At 36.9% G+C, this 16,900-nt stretch overlaps 1 protein-coding gene across 2 annotated transcripts in view; it reads right to left on the bottom strand.

Moving 5' to 3' along the window:
* The window catches only part of sh2d3c (SH2 domain containing 3C), a 59,384-nt gene extending 59,227 nt beyond the window's left edge, over positions 1-157 (bottom strand). The window contains exon 1 of one of the 2 annotated variants that reach the window (XM_011481882.3): positions 24-157. In XM_011481882.3, coding sequence (XP_011480184.1) covers positions 24-42 — 19 coding nt within the window. In that variant the 5' untranslated portion in view covers positions 43-157. The remainder of the gene's footprint in view (positions 1-23) is intronic. The other variant, XM_011481881.3, reaches the window with a different exon arrangement.
* Between the last annotated feature and the right edge of the window lie 16,743 nt (positions 158-16,900).

The following is a 16,900-nucleotide window of genomic DNA, read 5'->3' as shown; positions in this document are numbered from 1 at the left end:
ATTAGATAAATGCTGGTACTCACTGAGTTTTAGTGGACTCATGTTGGAGTTGAAAATGAGAAAAGATGCGTGAAACGAATGCAGAAGTTTCACAGATGGGCGACAGCTTGTTGTTGGGAAAGATCAGCTATGGTAAGAACCTCACTTCCTCTACTGTGGGCGAGGTGCTTCTTACACTTTGCATGAGAAGTTGTAAAACCAAGAGATGAGCAACAGGGGCTGAGCTGATCTGGTACTTCCTGTGTAAACTGAGAGCGGTAATTCTAAGAAAAAATTAATATGTAAAAAGACATGAGTCAAGAGTTTTAACATCAAAGATGGTAAAAGAAAAAGGGATGAGTTTACTCACAGTCCCCTGTAGCAACGGTACCATCACTCAAACACAACTATTTAGATTTAAGTTTATGAGTTTTTTAGACACCAAAGATTTGGGCTGAGTTGAATGCAAAAGACTGTGCTCATGACTGAAAAGATGTGTCAGAGATAAACTGCCGAGTTTGATCATTCTGTGCTGAACTTTCTGCTGTCTGAGTAAGGAAGTCTCAATTAACTAAAGTATCATGAAATATTTTTCAATGCACCTGGTATGCATCTGCAATTGTCTGTTTTTGTGGTAAAAATGTGCTCATAGCCGCTGTTTTTGACCTCTTATTCTCTTGGTAATAGTGACTCATTTTAACTCAAGTTTCGGTAATCAACATTCTTTGGTTAATTTAGATGATCAAAAGGTAGTTTTTGTCTAAGAGGGTTTACTGTATGTGCTGCTCATGATTGTAATCGGAACAGGTTCTTGGAACCCTTGTCCCACTTTCATTCTAATAGCTATACAGTTTTCTTCCGACCGCTCTAGCTGGCGTGCCAACATCATAACCGGCTGGCTGAGTAACTGGCTGAGAAGAAGAGAGAGATCCAGTGTGAGGAAAGGAAGAGCCGCAAACATCAGAGAACCCAGCCCACCACCGCCATCGTACCCACCATGGACCACACTTGCAGCAAGTGCGACTCCCGCATTGGCTTATTCAGCCACAGTCGGCGCTGCCCGCCAACAAAATTAAAACCTCAGGTGCAGACTTTATTGTCCCTGGAGACAGAAGGATGCCAGTAAAAAATAGTTTTATTTTATTTTCTGATTAAACTTAGTTGAATGGCATTTTATCTTACTGTTTTCTTTTTGCTAAATGTTTCAAATTCAGGTTTTGGTTTTATGTAGTTGATACAAAGCAATTTAAGCACAAAGAAAAAGTCTGAGCAAAAACAATGCCAGGGGACTGATCAAAAGCTACAATAAAATGGAATAAAAAAGTATTGATCCCACAAAGGGGAAATTATCTTGTTACCATAGCACTCTTCAGAACTGCAGATAGGCGAGAAACAACACTAAAAACATGTGTAGAAAAAAAACTAGCATTTCTACCGGTAAGTACATAAACTATAAACTCATTGGCCACTTTATTATGTACACCTTGCTAGTATCAGGTTGGCCCCCATTTTGCCTTGCGTGTATCATGATTACGGTGGTTATTTGAGTTACTGTTGCCTTTCTATCAGCTGGAACCAGTCTGACCTCTGACCTCTGGCATCAAATGGGCATTTTCACCCACAGAACTGCCACTCACTGGTTCTTACCATTCTCTCTAAACCCTAGAGATGGTTGTGGGTTAAATTCCCAGTGGATGAGCAGTTTCTGAAATACTCAGACCAGCCTGTCTGGCTCCAACAACCATGAACCTCAAAGTCACTTCAATCTCCATTCCTTCCCATTCTGATGCTCTCTTTGAACTGCAGCAGATCATCTTGAACATGTCAACATGCCTACATGTATTTAGTTTCTGCCATGTGATTGGCTGATTAGAAATTCGTGTTAACGAACAGTTGGGCAGGTGTCCCTGTTAAAGTGGTCAGTAGGGGTATATGTCCATAAACCAGCATAGCTAAATAATCATTAGAAATGCTATTTAACTTTAGCACCACACAGTTTTTAATGAACTGTAACAAAAAAGAGAAAACATCACTGTTTCCATTGAAATTGTGCAGTCTGGTGATTCATTTTACTTTGTCAATATTTTCTCAAAGAAATATCCAAACCTGCCTGACATTGAAAAAAAGAAATTTGGCTACATTTCATAACATGCTCATTAAACTTGTAACATTTGACAAGCAACTAAAAGGTCAAGCCTTGTCCCACATTAATAATTCAAAAAAACAATCACACCTGTTGTAAAAAGAAAAACTTGACTTTGACACATGCTTAAACCGGTTTTCTTTCTTTCTTCATTGCCAGCATAAATTCTGCTTTTGTCAAATTTTTGATTGAGCTAAAATGCATTCTGTTTATTTACAATATCTTTAAAAACAGTTAAGCCTTAGCAAATGCTTAAGCTCCAACTGATTAAGAGCGAGCAGTGAGTTTTGAATGTGTTAGGACATTTTTGAAGTAAATGATGGACACGCCCGCTCTGACTGCAGTGCACCCTCGTCTTCTCTCACTTCCTGTTGACTCTAGTTTGAGGCTTGTGGTGTCAATTTTTCTATTTGACTTGTAAAGCACAAAAAGCCGTGTGTGGTTAAAGATGTCTGACTGAAGCTCTAGGACATTGACACGGTATAGGCGACAACAACAAAACAACCAGGTCTATTTTCTGCTAGTCGCAGCTGTTCAAGGCAGAGTTTTATTAGAACATCTTATGTAGTTCAAAAGAAGTTTAATAAGAAGATATTTGGTATTTTTTTTCTTACCTGAGTGAATTCTCTCTTTACTACAAAAACTCCAAGCCCCTCCAAATATTTACTTTGTATTTAAATATTCATCACTTAGGGGTGTCCATGTCTCTGTTTTGTGGGCGCCGGTCTTCTCCGAAATTCCAACTGTGGGCGAGCCTGGTCGGGCCATGTTTAGAACACTTCTTGTGGACCCCCACTTCTCTTAGGCGTCTTCCTCCTGGGCAGGGGTGGCTGGCCCCTGCCTTGCTCTCTCCTGGACCAACCGTAGGCTGGGTGGACGGCTGCCTGAAGTGTGGGGCGGGTCTCCCTTGGGGGTCTTTGGCTTGTGCCCGGGGTTGGGGTGGGGGGATGATCAGAACTCCTGGGTGGTGGTGAGGTGCTCGTCAGGGGCTATGGGGGTGCACTCCTGGGGCGGGGCCCCACGTTTGGCCCTCAAGGGCACGGCGGGGGGGGGGCTGCTCCTTTGTTCGGGCTGGAGTTTGCACTCTCTGTCCCTTTACGCCTCCCTGCTCTCTGGCATTGGGGGCCCCTGTGGCGGTCCTGCTGGCCCTGGCCTGGGTGGCGGATGTGATTGCCCGGCGGGCGGTTGTTCTCTATCTACTGCTGGTGTTGGGGGTTTCTGGCTGCCACTGCTGCTGTGGTGGGGGCCTTGGTGTTGGAATGGCTGGGCACTCTCTTCTTTTTACATCCAATCATCCACCCCAGAGGAACATAAACACTCACTTAAGCACAGCTGCTATCTCTCCTTTGCACAAATAGTTTACGTGACTGAATGAAATGTTTCACATGTGTTAGTCTGAATGCATAAATATGCGTGTGTGAATGGTAGTTGTTTTATGTCCATGTTTACCTGTTTATGTATGAACATTAAACATAGACATGTTTGTAACATTTGAGTGTGGACAGGCCCCACCCCTTTTAGATTTGTAATGGACCAAAACCTGACCATAATGATTATAAACTTCCAGCAACTTGTTGCTTCATGATCCCCCCCTCCCCTTCTATAATCACACTCCAAACCCCCGCTCTCTATTCTTGTAGTCTTGTATGTAGTCTAAATTACAAAAGGGGTTTATTCAAATATGCATCTGGCGTGTCAGAAGATTCACAACCCCATGTTGTAAAAGTAAAATATGTCCAACACAAGACGCCTTCAGCTCTCATCTGTTTCTCAGCTGTTGGACAGGAGAAGTTAAAAAATTTTAATTGTCATGCCCTGGACATGACAATAAAAAAAGCTAACATTAATAACTTGTGGCCAAGAATTAGTATTTTGTGCAGACAAAATAAGATGTAGTGGCAAGAGGTTAATATTTTGTGCTCACAATTTTGTATTTGGTGGCCACATTTTAGCGATTCGTTAGCTTTTTTGTCAGCACAAATTAGTATAATTGTCAATTCCTACTACAAATTTGTACAAAAATGGTATTAAAATGCACATTTGTGCCCAGAAAATACTAACTTGTGCCCATAAAAAAGGCTAATTTGTGCCCAGAAAATACTAATTTGTTCACACAAAATCTAAATTTCTGCCCACAAAACACTAATTTGTGCACACTAAATGCTAATAAAATTCTAATTTGTGTACACAAAATGTTAATTTCTGCCCACAATATACTAATTTGCGCACACTAAATGCTAAGTACATGCTAATTTGTGTCTACAAAATATTACATTGTTGCCACAAAACATTCATTTGTATGCACGAAACACTAATCGTGGCCACAAATTATTGATTTTAGGGAACAATTTTTTTACGTCATGACCAGGGCTCCGTATAATTTTCACTTGATTTGTTTGGTTTGAATAATTGCTTTTTTCCACACAGTACATTCAGGAACAAGCATGCATCGTAGACCTTGACCACCATTAGCAATTTGTAGTGCTGTAATGGTTTGTGAAGTGCCTCTTAAATGAGAAATATCTCATTCTTTTCATTTGAGTCTTTACTTGAAAGTCATTTTTATGCTCTCCCAAAGAAATGTTACCTCTACCCACACTTTTTTTTTAAAAGACATTTTCCAGAATTTTAAAGCTCCTTCCTACCAGTCGGTGGACCACCTTTGATGTTTCCAAATAGAGACAGCTGCTTTCTTTCTTGAGGACTATAATTTTTGGCCATTTCTTCACGCCTCTTCTTTGAGACACTGGGTTGCTTTGAAGAAATTTGTAATCAGCTTTTAGAAACTTTTAGGGCCTTAAGCACATCTTCAGAGGGTTTTTACTGCAGAAAGCATCTCCATCTTTTTGTGCTGGCAATTATTTTTCCTTTTGAAGAATCAGGTTCTGCTGCAGTGTGTCCTACTGGATCGTTGTCATTTGCTGCAGTGAAAAAGGTTGTTTGTGTTTGTTCCTCCTGTCTGTTAGTGATTTTATCTCCTTAGCACTGCCAGTCCTTGTTTACCTTGGCTTTGTCCCTTGAACCACAATCACTTTTTTTTCACCAAAAAAACCATCAACACAACTGTAATGTGTGCCATTGTAGTATTAAGTAAACAAAAGTAAAATTGTTAAGATTATAAAAAGATTATAAAATAACACTATAACAATAAGACGTAAAACTATCTTGTGTGAGTTTTGAAAAAATTCTGAAGAGTTTATCATTTTGTTTACTTTGTTTTAGTTGTGTTGCTTTTTTTGTTAGTTTCTTGTCATGTTCTGCTTTTAGGCTTAGAGAGTTCCCTCCTTCTGTCAAGCCACGTTAAAACTGACAGTTATTAATTTCTTACAGAAATTAAGTGTCAGCTCATCTTCATTGTCACCCTTTTTCATTTCTCACACACAGGAAGTGACATCACCAGCAATGGTTTCATAATAACTATAGTTTACATCTTCTTTTATTATTAATATTATTACCTGAAATATCAAAGGTATTCGACAGCAGATTTTCGTTTGTTAGTCCATAGGTGTGTAAATAAATGTTTTTGTAATTTGTTCTGTTAGCTTGTTTTAATCTCGGAGAACCCATGGGGGGTCAAATTTGGCTGCTTTGCTCCTCAATGTTAATTTTAATTCTAAATTTTCAGCCGCTATTAATTGCTCCAACCAAAGAAATTTCAATTGAATTCCTTCCTGTTTTATTTTGTTTAGTTTTCAGTTTTTAGTTTGATCATTTTTTCAGAGTATAAATAATTCAAATGTCCATCCACTCTTCCATTGTGACAAATGGGATTTTTTTCCCTTTTCTACTGAGTAAATATGTACACACAGATGGCACACACACACCCTGCAGGAATAAGGGGTTTCATTTGGTTCTCTGTCACAAACACAGGAGTCATTTGTTTCACTGAATGACTGTTTCTGTGTGGCTGTTTGGGGCTGTGTTGCATTTAAGTTCACCTTGATGAAAACAAGCCTTTAATAATTTAGCTGTTTGCCTGCTCACACAAGACAAACATTGCTCACTTTGACTCAAGGACCCAAAGGAACAGACTGCAATGAGGAACACAAAATCAGCGGCCTTACTTGGTTTCATCATTTTCACTAGATTGAGTAATATTCTGAGAAAAACATTTTTTTATGTATTTAAAAATAACCTTGAAGAAAAAATATTATAAAAAGAGAAATTAGCAACACAAAAAAGACAAAGACGTAAAGCAACATACTTATTAGCCTAACAGTCCTACAAATGTGATAAATATTTTTATGTATCTCAAACATAAAGGCACATAAAAATGTCTATACATTTCCATGTCACGGAAACTTCAGAGATTTTTAGAACTTTTGCAACAGATTTTCACATAAATTACCTGTTTTTTCATCTGTAAGCTATTTTTATGAAGATTACTAAAATTACTTAATTTTTTTTTTCTTCCTATTTTCAATTTTGATGTGGTGAATACACACGCAAAAGCAATTTTCTTCCGAGCTGATCTTAAAATAGGGTGGGTCACCGTCACTGGTGTCACAGATTTACACAAGTGTTTGATGAACTATAAAACTATGACATAGGACAGCTTTTCAAACTTTTGTTTTTTCTTCAACACTTTCTGATGACACATCCCACTGAGCTGTTCAGTTTTCTGAGTTTTTATGCCATTTCCGATCCAAATAAAAGCAAACCTTTGCGGTTTCTCCATGTTTATTGTTTGCCGTACCCACCGGGGAACCACTGAGCAAGTTTCAATTCATTTCAATTAAATTTTATTTGTATAGCCCAAAATCACAACAGTCGTCTGGATGGGGTTTGTGCGGATAAATGTATGGTAAAACATAAAAAGGATCATGAATACGTACAATTCAATAGAAAAATTCTAAACGGAACTAACTAAACTAAAGTGGACATCCCTGCCCAAAGACCCTCCTACGCGGGTTTCAGTAGGAACATCTCAGCTCTACATGAAAAGAAGGTGGAGAAGTAGAAAAACTGCCTTCTTTTAATTCCTTTGACCAAAGCAGGTGACCAATGTAGGTCAAGATGATGGAATGTCCGAGTCAAATGACTGAACCTACGTTTGTCAGGTAACAGAAGCAGTACATGCTTTAAAAAGCTTTGCTGTTTTCTGTTTGCACTGGCATTGTGAGCATCTGCAAAGAACACTATGCTGCTGTTGTCACCTATGACAGCTAAACAGTGACATGTTTACTTCATGCAAAAACAGGCTCAGAAAAGCAAAATGTTGATTATTTTTGAATACTTTGAGTGATTCGGTTGCATTTTTCATGTCTTTTTATCACATTTACAAGCTAATCAGGTACTTTATTAGTAATAGTAAATTATTGTTATGTAAATGTTTTGAGTGTTAGTATGGCGTATGAGTCTAATTTAGAAAAGCATGTTTCATTAAAACAAATGTGCTTGACAAACTTCAGGAGGAAACTGATGCGCTTACATGAACAGCCACGACTGGAACCTGCCTGCTGTGAGGTGACAATCCCAAAATACTCGCTGAGGTTAGTTGGTCCCCTTTTGGGTTCTAGCATACAGCTGCAGAGTGTTGTGCATTCCTAAAATGACCTATGCTCTTCTTTTTCTATTTCCTGTTTGTGAGTTATTTTCCTGTGAACAAACAGTCTATTTTTCAGGCTCTAAATGAGGTTTAGTTTACTGGATTAGTTGAAATAGAAATAGTTGCATGTGTAAGCACACCATATTTACTGCAGCATGTGACTTTAACTGCCCTGCTATAACTTCAATTTGAAGACAGGCAAATTAATATTTACTTTTTTCAAACAATAGTAAACACAATAGCAAAAATAAAGATTGGTGCTTTTTGACGACAGGGTTTGTTTTAGGCTAAGTTTTAATGCAGGCTTCAGATATTGATACATGTTGTATGGGGTTTTGGACTGCAGGGGGGAGTCAAAGACAGATAAATGCCACAATGCTTTTGCAAATTACTGAAGGACCAAAAAAAACAGCTTCACAAAACCTGACGCAGATACTTGAAATGCTTCTCATTTTTTGAATCAAAACACTTCAAAGAAGATCACTCATTTATGTTTACAAAAAAGGTTTATGTCTGAATTGTGCCTATTCTAATAATAGTAAGCACAATTATACAAGGAAGTAGATTCAATGAAGTACCATAAAGCCACTTCTTTACGTCTTCTAGTATGAAAAATATTTTAAAAAACATGCATAAAAATGGTACTATGGACTTTCAATAAAATCAGTATGATATTGTTTAATTAACAGTTTTTTTTTCAGTGTTCCCTTCCTTTCCACCAGATTAAATATCTATTTGTCTTGAAACTTTAAATGGAAATAGCCATCCAATTTAAATTGGATGGTTAAAAGTAAAAAGTTTTTAAATGGTTTTCATTACAATATTAGTAAAGACACAAACAAAGTGGACATGAAAGAGAGAATAGTGAGTGTAAAAAACCGCTTTAAATCAGAATCCTAAGGTTATGGGACTAAAAGCCAATAACAGAACAAAAAAAATGCATTTAAACTCATGCTGTGCATAAAAAAGAAAATCTTACATTTGTTAAAGATCATACATTAGTCACAGAAATGATTTGAGCCTCAAGAAGAGCACGGAAGGTTCAATGTGCATTTGTTGAATTTCCTCCACAAAGAGCTGCTGTTACCTGACTGCTGCTGGTTTCTAAATAGGCCAGTAGTGTGTGCTTGTGTGTTTGTGTGTGCATATATATATATATATATATATATATATATATATATATATATATATATATATATATATATATATATATATATATATATATATATATATATATATATATGCATATATATATGCATATCTCTGTGTGTGTGTTTCTTTGTAAACGTGTCAGAGTTTCTATTCAGACCAGACAAATGAAGGTGACCCAGCTGCACCAGGTGCACACATTTGAATGAAACTCCAGTCTGACCTGCATTCAAACTCTTTCACTGCACACACCAAATATTTTCTGTGTTTCATCAGTGTGTGTGTGTGTGTGTGTGTGTGATGCTTTTTTTTAATTGTAAATGTAGAAAAACAGTTTTACCAACAGAGATTTGATCAATTTGTTGCCAGATGGGTTTCAACAGTATAACAAAAATTATAACTATGAAAAAAAAACCAATTACCGGTAAAATACAATAAAATACAGTTTCAACTTTTGTTTTGCTCTACATGTGTGTGGAATTAACAGGCATTTGTGTTTAACAGCACCTCCTTAAATCTACAAATCATTCTAAAATGTAGATGATCAACTATGCTCAACACATAAACTCTAGATCTTACTGAATGTATTTATATGATAATATGTTATTTGAAACACAGGGATGCAATCTTAGTAAAGCAATCCAAAATTAAAATCCCTCATTGTTTACAGCTTAAACTAAATTACCTCTACCTTAATGAGCTTTTGATTAAAAAAAGAGTTTCCCAGGAGGATTTCTGTTACAAAAAAGAGAGAAAATATATATAAACAGAAGCAAGATTTTTTCAACATTGTTTCGCAATCTTCTACATTTGAAGTTTCAACCTCCATGCACAAATTTAGCAAGTCCAAAAAAAGTATTTGAACAGGAACTTATGAACTATGACTGTTGTTAAAATAACCAAACTTTATGAACAATTCTAAAGGTTCATGCTTGAAAGTAATAATGCAACTGTTATTATATTGATGGGAAATAGGGCGGGCTTACTCCACATCAACAACTCAGAGGCCAACTTCCGATGAAGTCCTGCTGCTCTGCAGAAAATATGTCCTAAAAAATGACTCAGGTTTTCTGATTTTGTCCAAAAGCTGCACAATCAAAATTAAAAGACCACTGGGAACGCTTTTAGAATTGATCATAAGATGATCGGAGTGGAACAGAAGAAATCAAGGACAGTTTATGCAAAACAGGTTTATTTACAGCTATATTAACAAGAACTGCAAAGCTCAATAACACAGGCCACTGAAAGGCTTAGAAGCAAAAAGGGAAATGCCAGAAAGTCTATGCTGCTCTCTGCCACTGGTCAAAGGCTTTTAAAGCTCTCCAACTGATACCATCAGCTGGCCTCAATCAGCTGATCCTCACCAGTGGACAGCAGGTCGAGGGAGCGATAGCTCCTGCAAAGAAAGAGAAACTCACAAAGAACAGAATAGCATGGCCCAAATGGTGTGACAAAGGCAGGACTTTATCAAAAGGCTTTTTGTTGTCTTTCAGGTTATATTGGTTAGTGTATCCCCAGAATATCCAGTTTGGCAGGTGAAAATCAAGGCTTTTAATTTTAAATAGTTTCTATGGGGAAGGCTCAGAAAAAAAATCCTCTGTTGACAAACAGACGGGGTAGTGTAAGAATTAGAAGAATTTGAAATAAAATTATCTGAAAATTAAAAGGATTGGAGCTCTCCAACACCAGCAAGTCCCTCTGTAATGGGAAACTTCATGCAGGATTTACTCTTTTTTAAGTGAGATTTAGTTAAAAAATCATGACACAAGCATCATTTGCTCTCCCTTATGTGGATTAATTTAGAATTTAAGCTGTAAGACTTTCTTTGACACTATAGTGTCTAAACAAAAACTCTTTCCGTTGTTGTTTGTTTTCCTTATTGAGGTTTTTCTTTTTATGATGAACTTTTTAACAACTGCATTTGTACTTATGGACTCTCCTTTAACAGTCATTGCTAGTATCAGTTTTCATTCATGTAAACAGATGAAGGAAGGACCATTTCTTAAGGTTAAGATGAGTAACCCCGACCCCCTCGCATTCCAAACAGGAGGTACCCGCTGGTCCCTATAACCCAAAACCCAAAGACATCTTCAGATAAATAAACAGCTGTTACTCAGTCATTCTATTTGTCAATAACTATTCTTGCTCTGCTACCTTTTTTAACATTTTTTTGATTATTATACATTCATGATATTTCATGAATGTATGATTTCATTATATATATATTTTGTAGTACAACTTATTCAAGTTATAAACTTACCAATCAAATGTCTCCATAAAAATGAATGCGGTGCCCGCTGACCCCCAAGTCAACCTTTGGAAATGTTTGATTGACAAGTTTTCTGAGCCTGATTTTAAGTGGCAAGGGTGTGACATTCCAGCAAGCTCACTCCTGTTTGGCGAGAGAGGTTGCCATAGAAATGTTGACTCAGACGACTTTGAGCAACCACTGCTTACTTACGTCGTCTGGGTCCAACAAGGGGCCATCCACATTGCAAGAAAACGGTAACTGAGTTTACTTCATTTGATTGGAGTGAGCACAAACCAAATTAATCCTTATATAAGGTGCTCAAGATTGTTAGGCACTCTGACATGTTTTGAAAATAATTAAGGATTTAGGTGCAGCTTAAAAATACGAGAAGGGTTAAACTTTAGTTTTCATTCCTCACTGGTCGTACCCTAGTCCTGTTTTCTGATGAGAGAAAAAAATCACTTTAATAGTGTTCTAGTTTTTGTCAATAGCTCAAAAGTGAAATCCTGTTGTTAATCAACTAAATTTGCATTATCTGAAAAGTAAACCTGCAGTCGTTTTTAATAATATTAAACCGCTTTTGTTGAGATTTTATGTATTTTTTTTATGTTTTTGGTAAAAAAAACAAAAAACAAAAAATAACAGATGTAGGGCATCATGACCTGTCTGCAAGGCAAGTATGGTTCAAATCCTACTTGGAATTGTTTTTCCTCCCATGATAGTTGTCCATATGTAGTCCCATTTTCCACCAGTGAGCTGGTGTAAAATGGGACTACATATTCAAATAAAACCTGTCATATTTGGACAGGTTTTATTTGAACCTGTCCAAATGGTTGGACAGGTTCAAATAAAACAAATCAAGTGTGGAAAATAAGTCTATAGGGGTCCAACTTTTGCCCATTAGATTCTGCAGGTGGGGCTCTGCAGATTCAAGAGACCACAGAAGATTGGAAACTTTTGATTCCCTGTGCCAGTGCTATTAAACACTATCAGGTTGGAATGCAGGCACAAAATATTCTGCAGTGTCAAAGAAACAATTTCCCTTAGCTCTTGCCAAAGTTGACACCGCCTGATGAAATATGATGATGATTTATTTAAATAAAAAGTGACGCGGAAGCCATAGAAAGAAAAAGAAAACAAAATCAAATCATTAGTATTGTTCATATTGTTTTTAATATGCACTATATTCACATAAAACATTCATCTTTTTTTTTCAACAATCTCTGCTGTCTTCTATTTTACTGTTTGTTTCAATAGAACCTGTTCCATTTCCTGCTGTCATTTTTTATCCAGACAAACACTTTGTGTCATTAGAATGTAATTTTATTGATACTGGCTTGATCCATGTGTGCAATGAAACTTCTACCTCCATTTATGGCCATTGGGCTCAGTGATATTTTCATTCGCTCAGACAAGGATAAAAAAAACTGCAGCAGGCACCAAAGCGATGGAAAGTTTTATGGCAGCTGCCTCATATGGAGACCCTAACCCCAAATTGTGTTTTTGTGGCAGGAGTTACCTTGACATAGGGCCCTGGAAAAGGATACTAGTGGGGTTTTCTGCCGCTGTTTTGAAATTCATAAAATGTGTCAGAAACTAGCTTCTAATTTGCATAATTCCATGTTAATGTTATTCTTATCTGCATATTTAATGATGTGAGCCAAAAAACGTCACATTTGCATAAATGTTGTGGGAATTTTGATGCTAAGTCTGTGAAGATAGAATAATTAGATGCTTAACAATCTTTTCCTGCTTTTATTTGTCCTTTGGTCACATATTTGTCAGTCAATTTTGGCAGTGGGACCCATTTTTGCATGCCAGTCTTAAAAAAATAATTTTATGCTTGACTGTTTGCTTGTTTTTTAAATTCTTCACCTGCCACCTCTCTCCATCCCTTCACTTGCATTTGGAGAACAACAAACATGTTGTTTAAATCAAAGTCAGGGTTTCTGCACACACACACACATACACATAGAAACTGCACATCAGATCACATTGTTTAACCTTGAGTGTCCTTCTCTGGAGCTGACTGAGAGGATGTGACAACAAGAGGCAGATGGGGGAGGCGCAAAGTCATCAATTATTTATGGATGAAATCCAATAAAAGGCAGGAGTTTAGATGGGAACCGATATACTGGCAGATATACAGAGAGCCTAAGGGCTCGTCATTAAATATGTCCTTATCCTTTGAAAAACGGAAAGAAAAACATCAGGTAATCTTTTTTTTCTTTGACTTTGGATTCCAGTGTCTGAAAAAGTTGTGATTAAAACAGAAAAACTGAATTATTCCAACATTCTATGCAATATTCTTTCATGTATTTTTTTCATATACTTTTTAAAAGTTAATTAGTTTTTAGCATATTAATCTTTTTTTTTCTACAAATAAACACGTTAATTGCATATAAAGGCAGCGAACACGGAACAACAATTCACCTCTGTTATTTGTTAACTACTCTGTTGCTGATGTTTGCATACTAATTTGCATTATGGGGTGAGCAGTGCAGCTTTGCAGTCTCATTAAGAACAATTTTGTGCCTGCTAAATGTGCAAATCTAACAAATCAAGAGGTGTTTATTTTAAGCAAAGTAAATACCTTTCCTCTTTTAGGAGCAGTTAACATTGACTTTTAATATTTGTTATTTTTCTGTCAAGAAGAAAACGTTGCCACTAATGTCGAATTTCACTCCTAAGTTAAAAACAGATGTTGTTTAAGCTGTTGACTGCTAAATTAGCAGTTGACACAAAAATGTTTCCACTAAATTCTCAGGAATTCTCTTAAAAATGTATTCTTCAAATACCAAACACTTTAAAAGGATTTAGTGTGATTCTAATCTAAATTTGATTCAAAACGTCATTATGTTTTTACAAAAATCTCTTGTTTGATGATATTTAAAAGTAAAAGTTTCTTATAATTTTGATCATTCTTTGGTTAAAAACTTTTTTTCATTTCTTTTCATTTCATTTCATTTTCAGCAGTTATTTGAATTTCCAATGTTTCACTTTCTTTACCACATTTTTTCTTTTTCCTTATTATAACTCTTTAAATGATACAGTGTGTTCAAAAGCAAATCCAGTTAAACATCCTCCAATGATAAAAACAGCACAAGATGGATCAATTTTCCTACTTTTTCCATCCACTGTTCAGACAAATGAAAACATCTGACAGAGAGTCAGTGTTTGAATAACAAAACCTATAGCTTTAAACTGCAGCAGGTCCCTATTCTTTTTACATTTTAAGGTTGTTTTGCACAAATAGAATTGAACAGAATGCAACTGAAAATGAAATGACCCCTGCATGGTGCAAAAACAAAAATTTCATGGTGAATAGAGTACAATATACCATATAAAAGAAAAATTAACACATTAAAATCTAAAATACCCATCCTAAATACTATGTCACAATAAAATCCACACTGCACAATCTTAAACACGTCTACACATTTGTGTTACCGTGATTATTAGAGGTTATTAGCAGAAAAGTAACTTCAAGCACGAAAATGAAGATTTGGCGCAATGTCAATAAGGAAGATGTGCCTCATCTTCAGGCATGCTGGGTTGCTGACTCATCACTCCGCACTTAACTCATCAATTAGTCTTCACTCTGAGCCAATATAGCTAAAGTGCTCATTTTCCTCACAATCAAATTCCTGCCTTTAAATTCATGGAATTTGTTTATCCGCATTCCAGACATTTCACCGGCCCACCTCCGCCCCCTTCTCCTCCTGGCTCTTCGATTGGGTGCAGTCTGGCCTTAACCACCATCAGCGTCTGGACTCTGAGGTCCCTTCACTTAGTCCAAGGTGATCACGAACAATCAAGATGGCTCAGATGCCCAGAGCTTGCATCAGATGGTGTAGGATAACTGAGAACTTGTTGGAGACAAAAAATTGCCAGAACAGCAAGCATCCATCCCTCCTTTTTCCAAACCTGCTTAATTCCTTTTAGGGTCATAAGGCTGCTGGAGCCTATCCAGGCTAATATTGGGTGAAGGCAGGGATGCCCTGGATGTTAGGGTAGTTCATATCATAGCAACACACATAAACATACAAACACAAACTCACATTCACACCTAGAGACAAAGTCTTGTGGTGTCATCAATTAACCTATGAAGTATGTTTTTGGACTGTGGCGGGAATCCGCTCTGCTGAGAGAAAAGCCATTTATGCATAAGGATAACAATGCAGACTCCACACAGAAAGGACCCAGTTGTGTTTTGAACCTCACTGTGAGGCAAGAGTGCTAACCTTGCAGCCCGAATCTTCGCACTGAAATAAATGTTGCACAGACTACCTCAAATGATGCACCAGCAGTGAGTGACACTTACACAAACGAATGCTGGATTTAGAAGGTACTGCTTGACTCTTACCTTCCAAAATCCTCCTACCTTTCCCATGATTTCTGACTCAGAGAAGACAGGTTCAAGACACATCTGCAAGAACCCTGTGACAATTTTGAATATTTTTTTTTCCTTTTTCATATATATATCTAAATTCCAGCAGCAGTAGAGTGAGACTCTGTGACTCTCCCAAGGAAATGTAGATATTCCACCAACTGTTTATTGCATGCTCTTACATCACAATAAAAGTTATAGAAGTTTATGCTTGCAAGCAAAGTATAGTTTTACATCACTGAGTATTGATGGTTTGTGGTCAGAATGAAGGTCTGGGTTATGCAGTGGATTGTGATTGTAAGGGCTATAAAATGCATTGGGTTAATGGTAAAGCAGTGCAAATGCTGAAAGACCAATATGTAATTCTGTGTGTGCTTACCGATGAATCACAGCCAAGGCTCCAGCCAGCCTGCAGACTTGTTTGTGTCAGTCAGTAACAATCCAATAAACCCTGCTTAAGAGTTTGAATAAATGAATGGCATCGAACTGGGTTTGTTTCTCGTAAATCTTGGAAATCAGAAAAGATTTCTTGCAGTTTCAGATACCATCTGTTCCAAAAAATCCCCAAGAGGAAAAAAAGCTTTTGATTCTTTATACAGTTCAGTTTTCAGGAAATGAGACTATCACACACGTTCATCTTTTTCCTCAGCACTTTAAAGGTTTGGGTTCCTATATCAATTTGCAATAAACTCACAATAGTATAGAAAGCTGCAGGAACTCTTCTAGAAGAAACCACTATCAGATGGGCTATTACGGTATTTGCAACCACCCTAAACTGGCTGCTGGTCTGGTTATGATTTATGATGATGCTTTCCTGATAAATCACTTCAAGTCTGTTCTTCAGATCATATCTCTGAATTTCTGTCTTTCCAGCTTCCACTATATTTCTTTTTTGAAGACCTTAAACAAGAGTGGGCTTTTTTCATCAGTGCTTCTTGGAGGTGGATGGGGCACAAGAATCCCTTCTGACAGGGTTGTTGTTTTGTTTCGTTTCTTTCTCTATTTATCACGTTAGCAGGAGTGACTAACCAGAATTTTACAAGTCGGAAATACCAAGAAAAAATATTTAAACCTTTGAAATTATTCAGATGGAAAAACAGAGTAAAGGAAAAACAATCAATGGATTTATTTTTCACTGACACCCACAGAAAGAACGTTTCCTGGCTTTGCAAATTGCACTCTAATAAGAACTGCAGTTGTCAAGCAGGCCTCTTGTTTAAAAGTGAGTTCAACAAGTATGACAAATAAAAAATAATTTAATCCTGCAGGATTGAATGTGTAGGTAAATACAAGGGAATTGCTTTTCACTTAGGTTTTGTTTCCTCATAGGAATTATTTGGTATTTCCATCTTTTTTTCCATCATTTTTATCCATTACTTAAATGTAAATGCCCTCGACAACACACAAGCAGCCACTTCCAAATGTAAATGAGCGTAAATG

The sequence above is a fragment of the Oryzias latipes genome, chromosome 12, assembly GCF_002234675.1.
Source record: "Oryzias latipes chromosome 12, ASM223467v1".
Taxonomy (NCBI): domain Eukaryota; kingdom Metazoa; phylum Chordata; class Actinopteri; order Beloniformes; family Adrianichthyidae; genus Oryzias; species Oryzias latipes.
The sequence above is the reverse complement of the archived record's forward strand: the minus strand, read 5'-3'. Positions and strand labels throughout refer to the sequence as shown.